The 16343-nt window shown below is 44.1% G+C and overlaps 1 protein-coding gene across 6 annotated transcripts in view; it reads right to left on the reverse strand.

The window, feature by feature from the left end:
• Positions 1-6353: 6353 nt before the first annotated feature.
• Positions 6354-16343, reverse strand: part of Efcab3 (EF-hand calcium binding domain 3) — a 46951-nt gene continuing 36961 nt past the window's right edge. For all 6 annotated transcript variants that reach the window (XM_050120439.1, XM_050120437.1, XM_050120436.1 and 3 more), the window contains 4 exons: positions 13842-14023; positions 13362-13546; positions 10050-10172; positions 6354-7768 (listed from right to left, as the gene is read on the reverse strand). In XM_050120439.1, coding sequence (XP_049976396.1) covers positions 7442-7768; positions 10050-10172; positions 13362-13546; positions 13842-14023 — 817 coding nt within the window. In that variant the 3' untranslated portion in view covers positions 6354-7441. The remainder of the gene's footprint in view (positions 7769-10049; positions 10173-13361; positions 13547-13841; positions 14024-16343) is intronic.

Raw genomic sequence — 16343 nt, forward strand, 5'->3', positions numbered from 1 at the left:
AAGAGCAGCAAATGGCCGTAACGGCTGAGTCATCTCTCCAGCCTCTATAATTTTTATTCCTAAATTATTACAATTTGATTTTTTTGTGTTTTGTTTTGTTTTTCTTGAAACTTTGTGGACCAAGCTGACTTTGAGCTCAGGTCTTCCTGCCTCTGCCTCCCCAATGCTGGGATTAAAGGCATGTGCTACTATACCAAGCTACAATTTTTTTTCTACCCCAGGATAATCTAGAATTTACTTTGTAGCCCAGGGTGGGCTTTAAGTCATGATGATCTTACTTTAGTTTCTCAATTGCTACGATTACAGGAGTGAGCCACTATATGCAAGGAAACTGGTTCTTATAATTTATCTTAAAGTTTGGTATGTGTTGTAGGTTGGACATGTTCTCCCATATCCTTCCCCCTCCCTTTTCTTGGTCCTCGTCACTCCCATTAGTCTCCTTTGTTTTCCTAGGTAGCCTTACTTGCACTTCATGTCGTACATGCAGACAGGAGCAAATTGACCCTTAAAAGAATCTACTAGAAAGTATGCTGTCAACATAAAGTTGGTCAAGGAGACTTCAAGGGCTGACTACTTGGAGTAAAGGAAGGAGGTTGTAGGAGTGAAGTGTAGACATAGCCCACTGGTATTCCACAGCGGTTTCTAGACTGCATTTTCCCATCACAGACATGGGAACAAGCTCCAAGCCCTCCCTGCATGAAGACAAAGACATGAGAATAAAAAAGACAGCCACGAACATGTATTTCATGAGGGAGGGAGAGAGAGAGAGGGAGAGAGAGAGAGAGAGAGAGGGAGAGAGAGAGAGAGAGAGAGAGAGAGAGAGGGAGAGAGAGAGAGAGAGAGAGAGAGAGAGAGAGAGAGAGAGAGAGAGAGAGGAGAGAGATCAGAGAACAGCTAGCTGGGGGTTGTTCTTTCTCCTACCAGCATGTGAGTTCTGGGGATTAAACTCGTCAGGCTTGGTGGAAGTACCTTTACCCACTGAGCCATCTCACCAACTCTCCTGAGTGGAGAGCAAAGAACACTCTTACTCAGTGGATGCATCCAATGCTTGTAAAGACATAGGACTAAAGGAGACTGCCCTGAGTTACCCTGGACAGGGCAGTCAATCATTCCATGCTTCCTCTGCCCCCAGCTTCAGGCAGTGAATTCTGGGCCCTGGGGCATGACGTGTGGAATAAGAGCTTCCAGGAAATGGTCCTGGTGTCTCACAGACCATCAACAGCCTTTGAGCTGCTGAAGATTTAACAACTTTTTGTTTTTCCTGTTTTTTCTCTTTTTCGTTTTTTCGAGAGAGTGTTACTATGTGAAAACTTTCTGTACCCCAATAAACCTCTCCGCTGACGCAATAATCTGAATCAGACCAAGTCAAAGCAAATTAGAAAAAGCCCAGGTTTAATGGATATCAGCACTCCCGGGTGGCATTCCAACCTCCAGAGAGGAGACAGAGAAGGAAGAGGGGAAAATCACGCTTATTCTCTGGAAGGCAGTTTAAATACCCTGTGGGAGTGGTCTTGAGCATCTCTGGGGAGGGGTCACCGTTTGGCTGGCTTATTTGGAGGTGGAGTCTGGACTGAGGCAACTCTCAGGGGAGGTTTGCTCAGGATGGAGCTTCCACCCAAACCTTCCAAACTCTTTGGATATAAGGATGCCAGGGGCGGGGTGATGCTTTCAACCAAACATCCCAGACTCTTTGGGTATATGGATGTCAGGGGCTGGGGTGAAGCCTTAATCCAAACACTATGCAACTCTGACTGTCTTGGAACTGATTGTGTAGATCAGGCTGGCCTTCAACTCCCAGAAATCCACCTGCCTCTGCTGCCAGCCTCCTGAGCGTTGAGATTAAAGGTGTGTGCCACCACAACTGGCTTTTCTTTTTTAAGGTTTCTTGTATGCTAGCAAGTGTTTTCCACTGAGTTACTGCCCCAGCCCTGTTTATTTGTTTGTTTGTTTTAGCACTCTAATTTTTTAAAAAAATTATTATTTTAAAGATTTGTATTTATTATGTATACAGTATTCTGCCTGCATGTGTTACTGCAGGCCAGAAGATGGCACCAGATCTCATTACAGGTGCTTGTGAGCCACCACATGGTTGCTGGGAATTGAACTCAGGTCCTCTGGAAGAGCAGTCAGTGCTCTTAACCGCTGAGCCGTCTCTCCAGCCACACGTGTTTATTTTGTTTGTGCATGTGTATGATGCACATTGGTGTGGGTGCCAGTGCACCACAACGCTTGTGTGGAGGGCAGAAGACACCCTATAGGAGCTGCTTTTCTCCTTCCACTGTGTAGATTCTGGGGATTGAATTCAGGCTGCCAGGCTTGGCAGTAAGTGCCTTTACCTGCTGAGCCATCTTGCCAGGCCTGTTGTTTTAGTCAATGTTCCATTGCTGTGAAGAGACACTATGACCATGGCAACTCTTATAAGAGAAAGCATTTAACTGGGGCTTGCTTACAATTTCAGAGGTTTAGTTCATTCTCATCATGACGGGGAAAATGGTGGCATGCAGGCAGACATGGTGCTGGAGAAGCAGTTGTTGAATTCTACATCCCGATTGGCAGGTAGCAGGAAGAGTTTTTAAAAGCTTGAGCATTTGAAACCCCAAGACCCACCCCTAGTGACAGACACACTTCCTCCAACAAGACCACACCTACTCCAAACAAGGTCATTTATCCTAATTTCTCTCAAGTAGTGACACTTCCTGAAGACCAAGTGTTCAAATATGAGCCTAAGGGGACCATTCTTATTCAAACCATCACACCCTTTGTTTAAATAGTGTCTTTTTAAGACAAGCCTTGCTATAGCCCTGTGTTGATGTGGGATTTCCCTCTGTATGCTTGAATACCATTGGTAAATAAAGGAACTTCTTTGAGCCTATAGCAGAGCTATAGAGGAGCAGAGCTAGACGGGAAAGCTAAGCTGAATGCTGGGAGAAAGGAGACAGAGTCAGAGAGAAGCCATGTAGCCCCGCCGGAGTTGGACGGAACTTTAGCCAGTAAACCACAGTCATGTGGCAATACACAGATTAATAGAAATGGGTTAAATTAATATGTACGAATCAGCCAATAAGAAGCTAGAGCTAATGGGCCAGGCAGTAATTTAACTAATATGGTTTCTGTGTGATTATTTCAGTTCTAGGACAAATAAGCAGCCTTCTTACTACACTGTGTGGCCTGAGACTTGAGATTTTTTTTTATTTAAAAATTTTTATTCATTTTACATATCAACCACAGTTCCCCCTTCCTCCTTTCCTCCCACTCCTCCACCACAGACTTGAGATTTCTGTCATTTGCCTCGTAAGTGTTGGGCATGTGTTACTATTCCTGGATTCATCTTCATTTTTCCTTATTAAAAGATAAGTATAGCCAGGTGTGATGGCACATGTGGTGGCCTTCAATCCCTATTCTTGGGAAGCAGAGGCAGGTGGATCTGTGAAGCACAAGAAATAAAAAGAATTGAGAAATTGGGGTTCAACCTGAAGGTCAGAGACTCAAAATAGGCAGCCACTGTCTCTTCCCTCTGTCTCAGTCTGAAATAGTGATCCTGCCTCCAGGAATCTCAGAATGAAACTGTTTGAGAGCTGTCTCCTCCCGTTTTATAATCCTCTCTACAACTGGAATTAAAGGCATGCACCACTGGGATTAAAGGCATGGTTTCTATGGCAACTAGTGTGGCTACTGGAATTAAGGGTGTGTATTACCACTGCCTGGTCTGTAAGGCTGACCATTGGGGCTGTTTTACTCTCTGGTCTTCAGGCAAAATTTTATAAGTACATCTGCTCAAGAAACCAAAGTAGGACCAGGCGGTGGTGGCGCACGCCTTTAATCCCAGCACTTGGGAGGCAGAGGCAGGCTGATCTCTGTGAGTTCGAGACCAGCCTGGTCTACAAGAGCTAGTTCCAGGACAGGCTCCAAAACCACAGAGAAACCCTGTCTTGAAAAAGAAAAAAAAAAAAAAAAAGAAAGAAAGAAACTAAAGTAGGATGATTGCTTGAACCTGGAATGAAAGGCTAGCCTGGGCAACACAATGAGACCCTAATTCAACATAATAAAATCTTTGTAATTTAATTTGGTATATTCATGATTATTTCTTTAGTATTAATTTCTAGAAATGGCACTGATGTAATTATTTTCTCTGAAGTGGAAGTTTCCTTCCTGGAGGGAGGAAGGAAGCTGCTAAGACACAGGAAGCTTAGGAAACAGAAAACACTTCTCGTGGGTTATAACCCCAAACAGCCCCTAGGAGAGAGGAGTCATCTCTGGTAAGGCTGCCTGAAAGTTGGGCGGGGAGCTCTAGGATGTAGCTTTTGTGTGTCCTTACCCATGCTGGGTGGGCTTTTCAGGGATGCAATTGCTTAGTCAGCATGCGTCTGCAATTCCTCTCTCACACTCCTATAAGTAGCTCCAGTAAATTCACCGTTTCATTAGACTAGATTTGGATACCTTTGGTCATTTTCCCGTCTGGGCTGAACAGAGGTTTGTTCTCATCTGTCCTGAAAAAGTCACCACCAGGCATTGCTGAGCCACTGGCTATAGTTAGATCTGTTACTAAGCCCGTGGAAGTCAGGAATTCTATCTGCTACAGATCTAGATCATAGAAGGCATGCAATTCAGCACCTTGGTGAGTGAATGAGATGTCTGTCCCTGTAAGTATCACAGCAGAGTAGTGTGTAACACTGTAACCGGGAGATGGGATTCCTGTGCAGTTTACATTTCCCCATCGGAGGTATTTAAAAGTATCTTGTTATCTCACTGATCCAAAGAAACACTGCAGTAATTGTAATATTCTGGGTGCTGTCTCTGCAGACAGGACTTTATGTAGCCTAGGTTAGTCCTGGATTTGTCACATTGTAGCATGATCCTGAACTATATCTTTTTGTCTCCACTTCCAAAGCGTGGGGATTACTGGACTGCACCACTATGCCTAGCTTCTAACTTGGCATCCACATTCTATATTCCTAGACACAGTTATATAAAAATATTTTCTCAAAGCTACTAATCTTACCCTCTGGTTAGAGGAATTTGATCATTTATAAGGTGACTAACCATTAGTTTGTATTTCATAATTAGTCTTAACAATTCACAGTAAGTTAGTAGCTTTCATAAGACTAGGATTTTATGTTATATCCCTGTTAGAGTTAATTTAAAAATAATGATTTTGGCCAGGCAATGGTGCATACACCTTTAATTCCAGATCTTGGGAGGCAGAGGCAGGCAGATCTCTGAGTTTAAGACCAGCCCGTTTTATAGAGCAAGTTCCTGAACTGCTTGGGTTACACAGAGAAACCCAGTCTTAAACTCCCCTTTTTTATTTGAATCTCTTCTAGTGTCAAAATAAAACTTTTAATGATAGATACAGTCCATAGAGAGGCTAGTAACTTTACCAATGCTTTTACAGTACACTATGAATGAAAATAGGCTCAGTAAAGAAACCAAAGGAGCTGTTTCATGGGTGAAAAGGAAAACGTTTATTCCAAACTGCCAAGGGGAAAGAGTTTCAGAGTTAAATGGGAAGGAGAAAAAAAGGGGGCTTGAAAGCAGGAACGGAGAGAGCCTAGAGGCCAGTATCGACCCTGACAAGTCAGTAGACACTACAGTCATAGTTAATAAAGGGGCCACAAGTTCTTGGGGGTCAGACACATGAGGAATGCTGCAAATTCTTCTCTAGTGTGATCAAGAGAGTTAGTCCCAGGTCAGCCAGGGCTACAGATGGACAGGGGGTAGGGGGAGGGAAAGAGGATCAATATGAATGAACAAGATTTCAGATGGTGCTTGCTCAGCATGCATGACACCCTGGTTTTGATACCCAACGCCACATAAACCAGGCATGGTGGAGTACGCTTGTAATCTCCACACTCCGGGCATTCAGGAATTGAAGACAAGAGGATCAGGAAATCCAAGGCTGTCGTTGCCTATTTATTAAGCCTGAGGGTAGCTCTCACCCCAGGGGGGAGGGGGAGAATCTGCAGAGCAAATAAAACATTTTTGCCATCCTGATAATAAATCAAAAGGTTAATGCAGAATTTAGTGTTTGCAGAATCCCAAAGTTATGTGCCTCCCTTGGATAAACTGTCAAAACCCACAGAATGCTGGAAGAACTACAAAAATGGAACCAAGAAGAATAAGGATACACAAATATTTTTAATAATTTTTTAATTTTTATTTTATGTGCATTGGTGTTTTGCCTGTATGTATGTCTATATGAGGGTGTCAGATCTTGGGAGTTAAAGACATTTGTGAGCTGCCATGTGGGTGCTGGGAATTGAACCCAGGTCCTCTGAAGAACATCTGTTAACCATTGAGCCACTTCTCCAGCCTCCCCACTTAAATATTTTTAAATAAATTTTAAATAAGTTCTATACAGTTAAGTTTTATTACCATAAAAGTCATGACCCCCCAGCATGAAGAGATGGCTCAGCAGGTAAAATGTTTGCTGTCTAAGCATGAGGACCTGACTTCCAAGCCTTGGCATCATGCAGACATTTGAGTGCGGTGGCTTTTAGCATGGAGGCAGAGACAGTGACAGGCAGATTCTGGAGTCTAGCAGAAATGTTGAGCTCCAGGCTCAGTGAAAGACCCAGAAAGCAAAATGGAGAAGTGGATTTCAGAAGATGCCTTGACATCCCCTCTAGGCTCTGCACACACCAGCGTGCTTAACACTACCTGGTCAACTCACACACGTGCATGTACAGCTCACACACATGCACAATACAAAATATCATGATACCGCCACAAATTTGCAATATAGTTATGTGTTTGCTTTTTATTTTTCTTGAGACAGGGTTTCTCTCTGTAGCCTTGACTGTCCTGGAACTCACTCTGCAGATCAGGCTGGCCTTGAACTCAAGAGATCCAACTGCCCCTGCCTTCTGAATGCTGGGATTTAAGGCGTGTGCCACCACTGCCCAGCTATGTGCATTTTTAATGTAATATATGAGCTCAGTTATTTGCAGGAGCAATCCAAGTGAAAGGTGTGCCTTAGGAATTCCTAAATGTCATGGGGTTCTTTCGTTGGGGGCAGAGGGTGTGCTGGTTCTATACCCCACAGTTGCTGTCCTCTGAATCTGGAGTCTTCCACAAACATTCAAAAACCCCATCTCCTTTACAGTCACCCCAAACTCAGATGCTTATTGCATGGAGGGCCCTTAGGAACCTAGGCCTCCTTTTCCCCCTTCCTGATGCTGTCTTGGCTGTTTTGAGCTGAGTGGGAGTAGCAGAGGGCAACTGGCTCTAATAATAGAGGAACTACTTTTAAGTAGCAAAGATTTGGGGCAGAGAAACCATGGGGAGAGAAGCCATCCTATGATTTAAAGGTTTTTACTGGAGAGAATCCAAAAGATGTCAAAATTTCCACCTGCTAAGAATGTAGTCGATAAAAGCAAGAAACCATAATTTTGATAAGTTTGGAAAGCAGTTTTCTAAGCGTTGTTTAGAAAATGTAGACATTTCATTGCCGAAACCCTCTGAAACCTTTCCGTTTCCTTTTCCGTCCTGTCTCCAAGTCATACTCGCTGAGGTCTGATGGGGAAGAAAACCCAGAATTGCTGGAGGAGCTTTTGTTCACGTAGCTGTCGTGCAGCCGCAAGTCCTTAGCTGAAAGCAGCTCCTGGCAGACGTTCCAGGACCATGTGTACGTGGAGAAGGTGTTGTAGAAGGACTCGTTGTTGGTCTCAATCCCAATCAAATCCCCTCGGATCTTTCTCCAAAGATTCAGCATTTCTTTCCGGTGCTCGAGGGCAATTCCTAAGTTATAGGCATCTGTGGCTCTCTTTACCTGCATCGAGAGGGCAGACATTAACTGAGTGGAGTTACTTTAACTATCTTTGATTTATAAACCATAGTTATTGGTGGCTTGAGAGTCATCCATGTAAAAATCAGGGACGACAGATGGGGCAGCATGGGACTCAGGAGCTAGGAGTTGGTGGGAATCAAAATGTGTCACTTGAAAGCTAGGGAGTGGTGGCACACACCTTTGATCCCAGCACTCAGGAGACAGAGGCAGGCGGATCTCTGTGAATTTGAGGCCAGCCTGGTCTACAAAGTGAGTTCCCAGGAGAGAAACATGGGGTTAACTTAGGTGATATAAGTACCAGATTCAGCCTAAGACAGGGAGAGTCAGCTGGGAGAAGATGCTGAGCTGAGCAAATCCTTAAGGGTTTTAAGATTGAGGCATCGAGAGGTGATGGGAAGAAGTCCCAGGATGAAGAGGCCACATCAACGAATGCTGGAAGACAATACGCACCCTGGACTTGGTAGGAGAGCTGGACGATCGTGGTGCTGGCAGAGTGTCAGGGTGAAAGTCAGAGCAGAGACGGTTAGAGGATGCAGCAGAGCCCTTCATGGGGTGGGGGCTGTCTGAGGGAAGTGAGATGAGCCCCTCAGTTGTGTAGAGCAGAAGACTCTACCATTACTGGAGGAGAGGTCTCAGTAGGCCAGGCTGGCCTGGGACTTCCTATGTAGCACAGGCTGCTCTTCCATTGTAATTCTCTTGCTTTCATCCCTGGGATACTACCCAGAAGAATGTCCTGCATGCATCCTTCCTGGGAGTGAAACCTAGGGCTTTGTCCGTGCTAGGCAGGAGCGCTACCACTGAGGTCTACCTTCAGCCCAAGCATTTACCTCTAAGCAGGACAAGGGCATGTTTGCATCTTCATGTTCGATCGTTAGTGGCTGAGGGCAGGGAAAGCTGCAGAACTGAGGACTCCAGGTTAGAGCCTGTTGTCCAGGCAAGTCTTATGGAAGGACTCAACTCAGGCCGAGAGAACAGGGGTAGAGAGAAGGGAACAGACTTGGAAAACACCCCAGAATGAGTTGGACTAGATTTGGTGACTGGTGGAGGTAAGGAATAAGAAAAAAAATAAAACAAACAATGTTAAGAGTGCCCCCTTGGCTTCTGACTTCAGTGAATGAGGAGATGGTGGCATCAACAGCTGAGATACAGCATCCTCAGGGGAGAGCCAGGCTGATGTAGGAGATATGATGGAGCATGGGGCATGTTGAGCGTGATGTGTTATGAAACCTAGCATCCCGGGGGGTGGCGGATGTTTGTCAGATGGTGACTGAGGTAAGGTCAGTGTACAAAAAAGAAGTCTAGGCTCGGGCAAATTAGTTATTAGTGCATAGGTGGCTACTGCTAAACAAAGAAGGTAGATCTAAGCAGCCTGCATGGTCACCCTAGCGTCCTTCCTCTGACACAGAGATCCTTGCTGTTCTCTTATAGCTGAGTTATAGGGAGGCTAAACTCAGGATCTTCTCGCGCTTCTTGGCCTATGGAGCAGCTGGTGTTGGTGCTGGAGGTCTCTGGCCACAGGCAGCCTCCATCTGTTTGTGTGTTGATGTATTAGTGGAGAGACAGGAGTCAGCTGGTCACGGCTTTGTGTTCTGAAGTTCCACACATCCCAGCGCACTGCCACCGAACCCTTTCTTCTCCGCAACCTTACCCTCACCCCAAGCTTTCTTAGAGTAGGAGCTGTGCTTTTCTCTCTGTGGTGTCTCCGAATCTCAGAACTCATAGATACACAGGGTAGAATGTGGATGAATGAGGGTATGAGTGGGCGCTGTGGGCAGATAGACTGTGTGGGTAGAAACCTGGGGGGAGGGGCATTGGGAGCATGACGATTGTCAAAAAAAGAAAAAAAAGCCAAAGATACCCAAGGAATAGAACAGCTGAGGCTGATCTCCGGCACACGCATGCTCACACGCTGGCACACGCACGTTAAGGCATAGGCAGCGAGGCTCCAGAATGCACCCTTCCACCTGGTTAGCAGCTAACAACTCCACAGAGAAGGACTGAATGTATTTACTCCACACCCTCCCCGCGTCTGCATTGGACGCTAATCAGCACGCTCTCGATGCTTCCGTTCCCTTGTAGAAACCACACCTTCAGCCCTTGCATTCTGTCTTCTCCTCTCCTCTTTCCCGAACCCCTCAAAGAACGCTAGCTCCCAGGAGTTCCGGGAGTGGCGCAGCTCATCTTGTCTCACCATAAAGGGGAGATTTTCGTTTATTTCTGGAGACCTTTGACAGCGCAGTCTGGGGTGGCACCTGATACTCACGTGCTGTTTGAGGGTCGCCGCATCGGACACGGTCCAGTGCTGCTTCTTCTTGAAGAGGTGGTCGATGGCTAGGATGTCATCTGAATAGCCTGAGGCGGACCTGACGGGCTTCACAGACGCGGCCTTTATATGTGCAAAAAGATCAGTGAAACATTTTAGCTTGAATTAGACAACAAAGACGTGTGAAAAATGCCGTAGGAAACCCATTACTTGGTATGCTAACTTTAGACATTAATTATAAAAAGACGTAACAATGAGGGGGAAAGTATTAGTAGGAAGTTGGGCATAATGGTTCATACTTGTAATGCCAGTCCTTGGGAAACTACAGAAAACTGAAAAGAGTTCCAGGCTAGCCTGGGCTACAGTGTGAGTGTTTCACAAAAACAAAACAAGACTTTTTTTCTAGTTTCTCAAGACAGAGTTTCTCTGTGTAACCACGCTGGCTGTCCTGGAACTCGTTCTGTAGACCAGACAGGGCTGGAACTCTTGGCGATCCGTCTGCCTCTGCCTCTCCAGAGCTGGGATTAAAGGCGTGTGCCACCACCCCTTGGTCAGAAATTTGTTACAAGAGGATTTGTATATGATTTGTAAGGTTGTTGCTAAACTGTTGGCTGCACCGGAGCACCCAGCAGGGTGCACGTGTCCACAGGTATTTAGCAAATCCACTGTAATAATAACAAAGAAATCTGCTCATAAAACAAACACTGATGGGAGGAGTGGGTGAGGGGGGTGGAGAGAAGCCAACTCCATCCTGACCTAGAATTCCCAAGCTATTCGAGCAAGGTGCCCTCCAAAGAGTGTAGCTTTTTTTGTTTCCAGACTTCCTGAAGGAAGCAACATTTGTTCCTCTGGTTGCTGGGCTGTTGAACAATGCTCGAGGAAGTCTGGTAACCATACTGCTTGCTTGGACATGCTGATTGCCTCGTCTCCAGACTCTCACTGCTAACTTGGCATTCTGTCTCCAGCTCTTTCTTCACTGTTAACACTCCAAGTGGCACTTCTGTTATTTGCAGATAATATGATAGTATACATAAGTAACCCCAAAAACTCTACTAGGGAACTCCTACAGCGGAAAATACCTTCAGTGATGTGACAGGATACAAGATCAACTAAAAAAAAAAAATCAGTAGCCCTCCTATATACAAATGATAAAGAAGCTGAGAAAGAAATTAGAGAAACATTACCCTTTACATTAGCCACAAATAACATAAAATATCTTGGGGTAGCACTAACCAAAGAAGTGAAAGACTTATTCGACAAGAACTTTAAGCCTTTGAAGAAAGAAATTGAAGAAGATACCAGAAAATGGAAAGACCTCCTATGGTCTTGGATAGATAGGATCAACATAATAAAAATGGCAATCCTGCCAAAAGAAATCCATAGATTCAATGCAATACCCATCAAAATCCCAACACAATTCTTCACAGACCTTTGAAACAAGAATAATCAACTTTATATGGAAAAACAAAAAACCTAGGATAACCAAAACAATCCAGTACAATAAAGGAACTTCCAGAGGCATCACCATCCCTGACATGAAATTCTATTGTAGACATGCAGTACACCTTGTCCAACCTAGATGTAGTAGGGAGGGCCTTGGACTTTCCACAGGGCAGCGTGCCTTGCCCCCTCTTAGAATTGGAGAAGGTGGAGGATAAGGTATGTGGAGGGAGTGGGAGGAGGGAAGGTTTTGTTTTGTTTTTATGGTGTGAAATGAGTAGCTCAGGATTTGGATATGTTTATATTTGTGTTTTGTAGACTTTTCTAAGCTTGAAACTGACTTTTAGGGTAAGTGCACAGTTTGGAGACTGTATCCAGTATGGGAACTGTGAGTCCCATCTGTGTACCCAGGTTTTCTCAAATCTCAGGTTTCACATTCCCAAGGGAGACTTTCTTCTCCACTGAGGGCTCCCAGCAGGTGAACTTGGGCCTTGTACCAAGCAGTACCTTTCCTCTCACAGATTCTGATTTTTTTCCAGAGGTTTTAAATTTAAAATTAAATCTAAATCTTATTATTTTAGATTAAGTTCTAGGCATCCACATCTCATCCTGAATTGTCAGGCTAAACCCTGTCCCTAGCAGTCTGGTCTAAGCACCTCCATGTGACCTTCCTATCTCTCTGTCATTTTATAAGCTTGGTGTTAGGGCTTTAAGTTCTCTCTTGAGAAAGAGAGGGTCTCACTAGGTAGACCAGATTGATCTTGAACTTATAAAGATCTGTCTGGTTGTCTTGCTTTTTGAAGCATGGGCATTTTGCTTGCTTTTGAGGACATTTTTGGATATCACTGTATGTTTTAAGACAGGCTCTCTCACTGGAGTTTTCAGCTAGACAGGCTGGTCCCAGGGCCTGCTTGTCTCAGCACGTGGTTGTAGGAATGTGCCCCAGGACAGCTTTCACATGGGTGTTGGGGATCTGGACTCAGGTCCTCATGCTTGTGCGGCCCTTGGCTCGCTGAGCCATCTCCACAGCTATATACACTATACAGCTATATATTAACATATATCGACATTAAATATGGTACATTATCCTATTTATAAATGTACATATGATGTTGTGTGCATAAATGATAATGTAATATATCTTTCTTTATATATAATAATGTAAATATGATAACTGAGGTATAAAAATAGATTCCAATATATGTTATGGAAAAATTAGGGAGGTATGTTATTAAGATATATTTTTAAAATTATGTTTAATTGTGTGTGTGTGGTTATGTACACTTGAGTGCAGATGTCTGTGGAGTTCAGAGGCATCAGATCCTCTGGAGCTGGAATTACAGCTATGAGTCACTTGATGTATGTAGGTGCTGGGAACCAAAGTCAGGTCCTTTGTAAGAATAGTATTAAGAAATGAGTATGACTTTTAATTACAGCACTCAGGAGGCAGAGGCAGGCAGATCTCTGTGAGTTCGAGGCCAGCCTGGTCTACAGAGTGAGTTCCAGGACAACCAGGTCTGTTATACAGAGAAACCTGGTGTCAAAAAATCAAACCTACCAACCAACCAACCAAACAAACAAAGAGTATGGCAGAACAGTAAGTGCTCTTAACCACAGAATCACCTCTCCAGCCTCTAAAGTATATATTCAATAGATAATTTCCTGTTGGCTCCTTAGAAATTTGAGTCAGTCAGGGTACAATGGACCTTGTCTCTAAAAATCCCAACCCCAAACCAAACCAACATTTCAAAACAATAGCTACAACCTCCCAAGACACTGCGCATTATCTGTAAAGAAAACATGCTTTTAGCCTTGAGTTAGGTTCTTAGAGATGGAGTATTTAAATTAGCTAGTATGACAGACTAAACCTACCTGTGCTTTCCAATCTCTTTTATGGAAAAAATAGTCCTCGAAGAAACTCAGAGGTTCCTTTTTCTTCAGCATCTCTAGCTTCTGTATGTCTTTGAATGGCTTTCCCATCACCACCCCGTCCACATCAGGGAACAAGGGAAAGACAGGTATTTTTGAGTACGGGCTACCTGTAGGGAGATCACACCCTAAAAAGACAAAACCAAAAACGGCATTATACATGATGTAAAAAGTTCCCGGAATGACAAGCGTGCAGAGCCCAGTGCACTTCCATCTGCTCCCCTTGTGGCCCCGGCTCCTCTGCCTGAGTCTCACGTTCCCACCGCACACCCATCCTGCAGACTTCACTCGGGTGTCTGAGGGCTCAGGACTTCTGCTTCCAAGCCTGTGGGACCCGGGCCCTGTTCTTGGCCTCTGGTGTCTATTTCTGACCAGCTGCCTGGAAGTCGCTCTATCACAGTGGAGAGGGAAAATGGCTCTTACGCTTGAGTGCTTCAAGGAACTTATACAAATCCTTTTCTTTCATTATCGAGATCTTGGCAGAATTGGCAAAGGCAGCAGTGCTCGAGCGCGGAGGAGTGCATATATCTGGCCTAAAGCCCCTTCTCCCGTACGGACTCCATGGCATTTCCGAGTGGCTTTCCTGGAATTTTTTTCGGAAATAGCTTAAAGAGAAATTCAAAAATGGAATAAAGAATTGTTAGGACAAAAAAAAAACCACTACAAGTTACAGAAGTTGATTAATATTTATTTTAAATCTATTTAAGGCTTATTAGCATATGTTTATCACACAATAGTAATGGTTTCATTATGGCATTTTTGTACATTATACATATTTCTCTTACATTCACTTCATTGTCCTCTCCTGTCCCCCAGCTACTTTCTCTTTCCACTTCAGTCTCTCTTGTCATGCTTTGTATTCTCATTCTTGCTCTCTCTCCCCACTACTTCCCTTCCTCTCTATCTTCCTTTGTATTCTCATTTTCTCTCTCTCCTCTCTTCCCTCCCCTCATTCTTACCTTCTTCTTTCTTTCTGGCTTGAAAACTCAATGTGTATTTTGGGGGCTGCTTACAGGGTCTTGGGTGAAGGATTATTTACAAGTGCATGGGCTCCTTACTAGTAGCCACACCGCTGAAGAAGGTGCCATATACTGTAGTACTTTGTATTGGGTTTTATTTTTTTGAAGATTTATTTACTTATTCTGTATACAGTGTTCTGACTACATTGTATGCCTGCAGGCCAGAAGAGGGCACCAGATCTCATCATAGATGGTTGTGAGCCACCATGTGGTTGCTGGGAACTGAACTCAGGACCTCTGGAAGAGCAGACAGTGCCCTTAACTTCTGAGCCATCTCTTCAACTCTGTTTTGGGTTTTGAAATGCAGTTTTCTTTTTTCTTTTCTTTTCTTTTCTTTTTCTTTCTTTCTTTCTTTTTTTCTTTCTTTCTTTCTTTCTTTTTTTTTTTTTTTTTTGAGGCAGAATCTCACTTTGTAGCCCAGGCTGGCATTGAACTCATGGTGTCCCTTCTGCTTCAGATTCCAGTGTGATGGGATCACAGCATGAGCACTATGCTTGCCTATGGTCTGAGATCAAACCCAGGTGGCTGTGCACGTTAGGTTAGCATTCTACTACTCAGCTACACAGCTATCTCTATTCTTATAAGTCTTTTTTTTTTTAAATGTTAATGACCAGCTTTTCCAGTGCAGGGACTGAACTTGTGACCTTCCACATGCCAGCCAAGTACTCTATACGCTGAGCTTCAGCCTCAGCTGTTATTTCCTTTGGCTAAACTGATTCCTTCATCATTTCTATAAGGACCATCTTGGTCTCTTTTCATAATTTTTGACATTGCTACATTTGTTTTGTTTTGTTTTTTGAGACAGGGTTTCTCTGTGTAACAGCACTGGCTGTCCTGGAACACTCTGTAGATTAGGCTGGCCTCGAATTTAAGAGACCTGCTGGCCTCTGCCTTCCAAGTGCTGGGATTAAAGGTGTGTACCACCACCACCCGGCACATTTATTAATTTAATGTGTGTGTGTGCATGCATTTGTATACATGTGCACTCATGTACTCTGGTGTGCTTATGTGTGTAGGTCAGAGGTCAACTTGCAGGAGCTATTTCCTTCTACCAAGTGGGTCCCAATGCATTCTTGCAGTGTTTGTCTTGGGAAGCCTTTCTTTCTGTTTAATTTCTGAAGGGCAGCTTTGCTAGGTGTAGAATTCCTGATTGCTGAGTATTCTCTTTCAATGTTTTGAACAAATCATTCCATTCTCTCTTGGCTTGTAAGATTTCTGGAGAGAAGTCTGCACTACTGTAATAGGACGTTCTTCATACCTTGATTCTTTTGTTTTTGTTTTTCTTTAGAATTTTCCTTTGTCTTATACTTATTTTCTTTTCATATGTTTATTTATTTTGGAGACAGGGTCTCACTGTGTCGGCCTTGCTGTCCTGGAACTCGCTATATAGACCAGGCTAGTTTTGAACTCAGGGATCTACCTGCCTCTGCCTCCTGTGTGCTGGGCTAAAGACGTGTGCCACCCTGCCTAGTCATCTTGTATTTTCATGCCCTGGAGATTATTATTTCCCCCACTGTATCTAGGAAAGGTCTTAACAGCTTCCTGGATCTTGGGTCTCTATTTTCCAGAATTTGGAATTTTTTCAGCAGGTAAAGAGCAACCTCAAAAGATAACCAAATAAACAAAAACCACAATTCACTTTCAGTAACAAAGCAGTGATAGCGAAGGTGTCCCGTCCACTTAGTAGGAGTGAGACACAGTGCAGGAGGCCATGAGCACACGACACTGTGCTAACATCAGCACACCACTCTTAGGCAAGCATTTGATCTGCTTTCGGGATTTTTTGTTTGCAAAATGCGGGTGCTTGTGTGCACTCTTTTAGTGAGGACTCTATTAAGTAACATGCATGTCCTCTTTATTCTACTTGCTCCACAGTGTAAGGAGTAGCGCTGTGCTGGGTGACACG

The sequence above is a fragment of the Alexandromys fortis genome, unplaced genomic scaffold, assembly GCF_014885135.2.
Source record: "Alexandromys fortis isolate MF-2015 unplaced genomic scaffold, M_Fortis_MF-2015_v1.1 scaffold_174, whole genome shotgun sequence".
NCBI classification, from domain to species: Eukaryota; Metazoa; Chordata; class Mammalia; order Rodentia; family Cricetidae; genus Alexandromys; species Alexandromys fortis.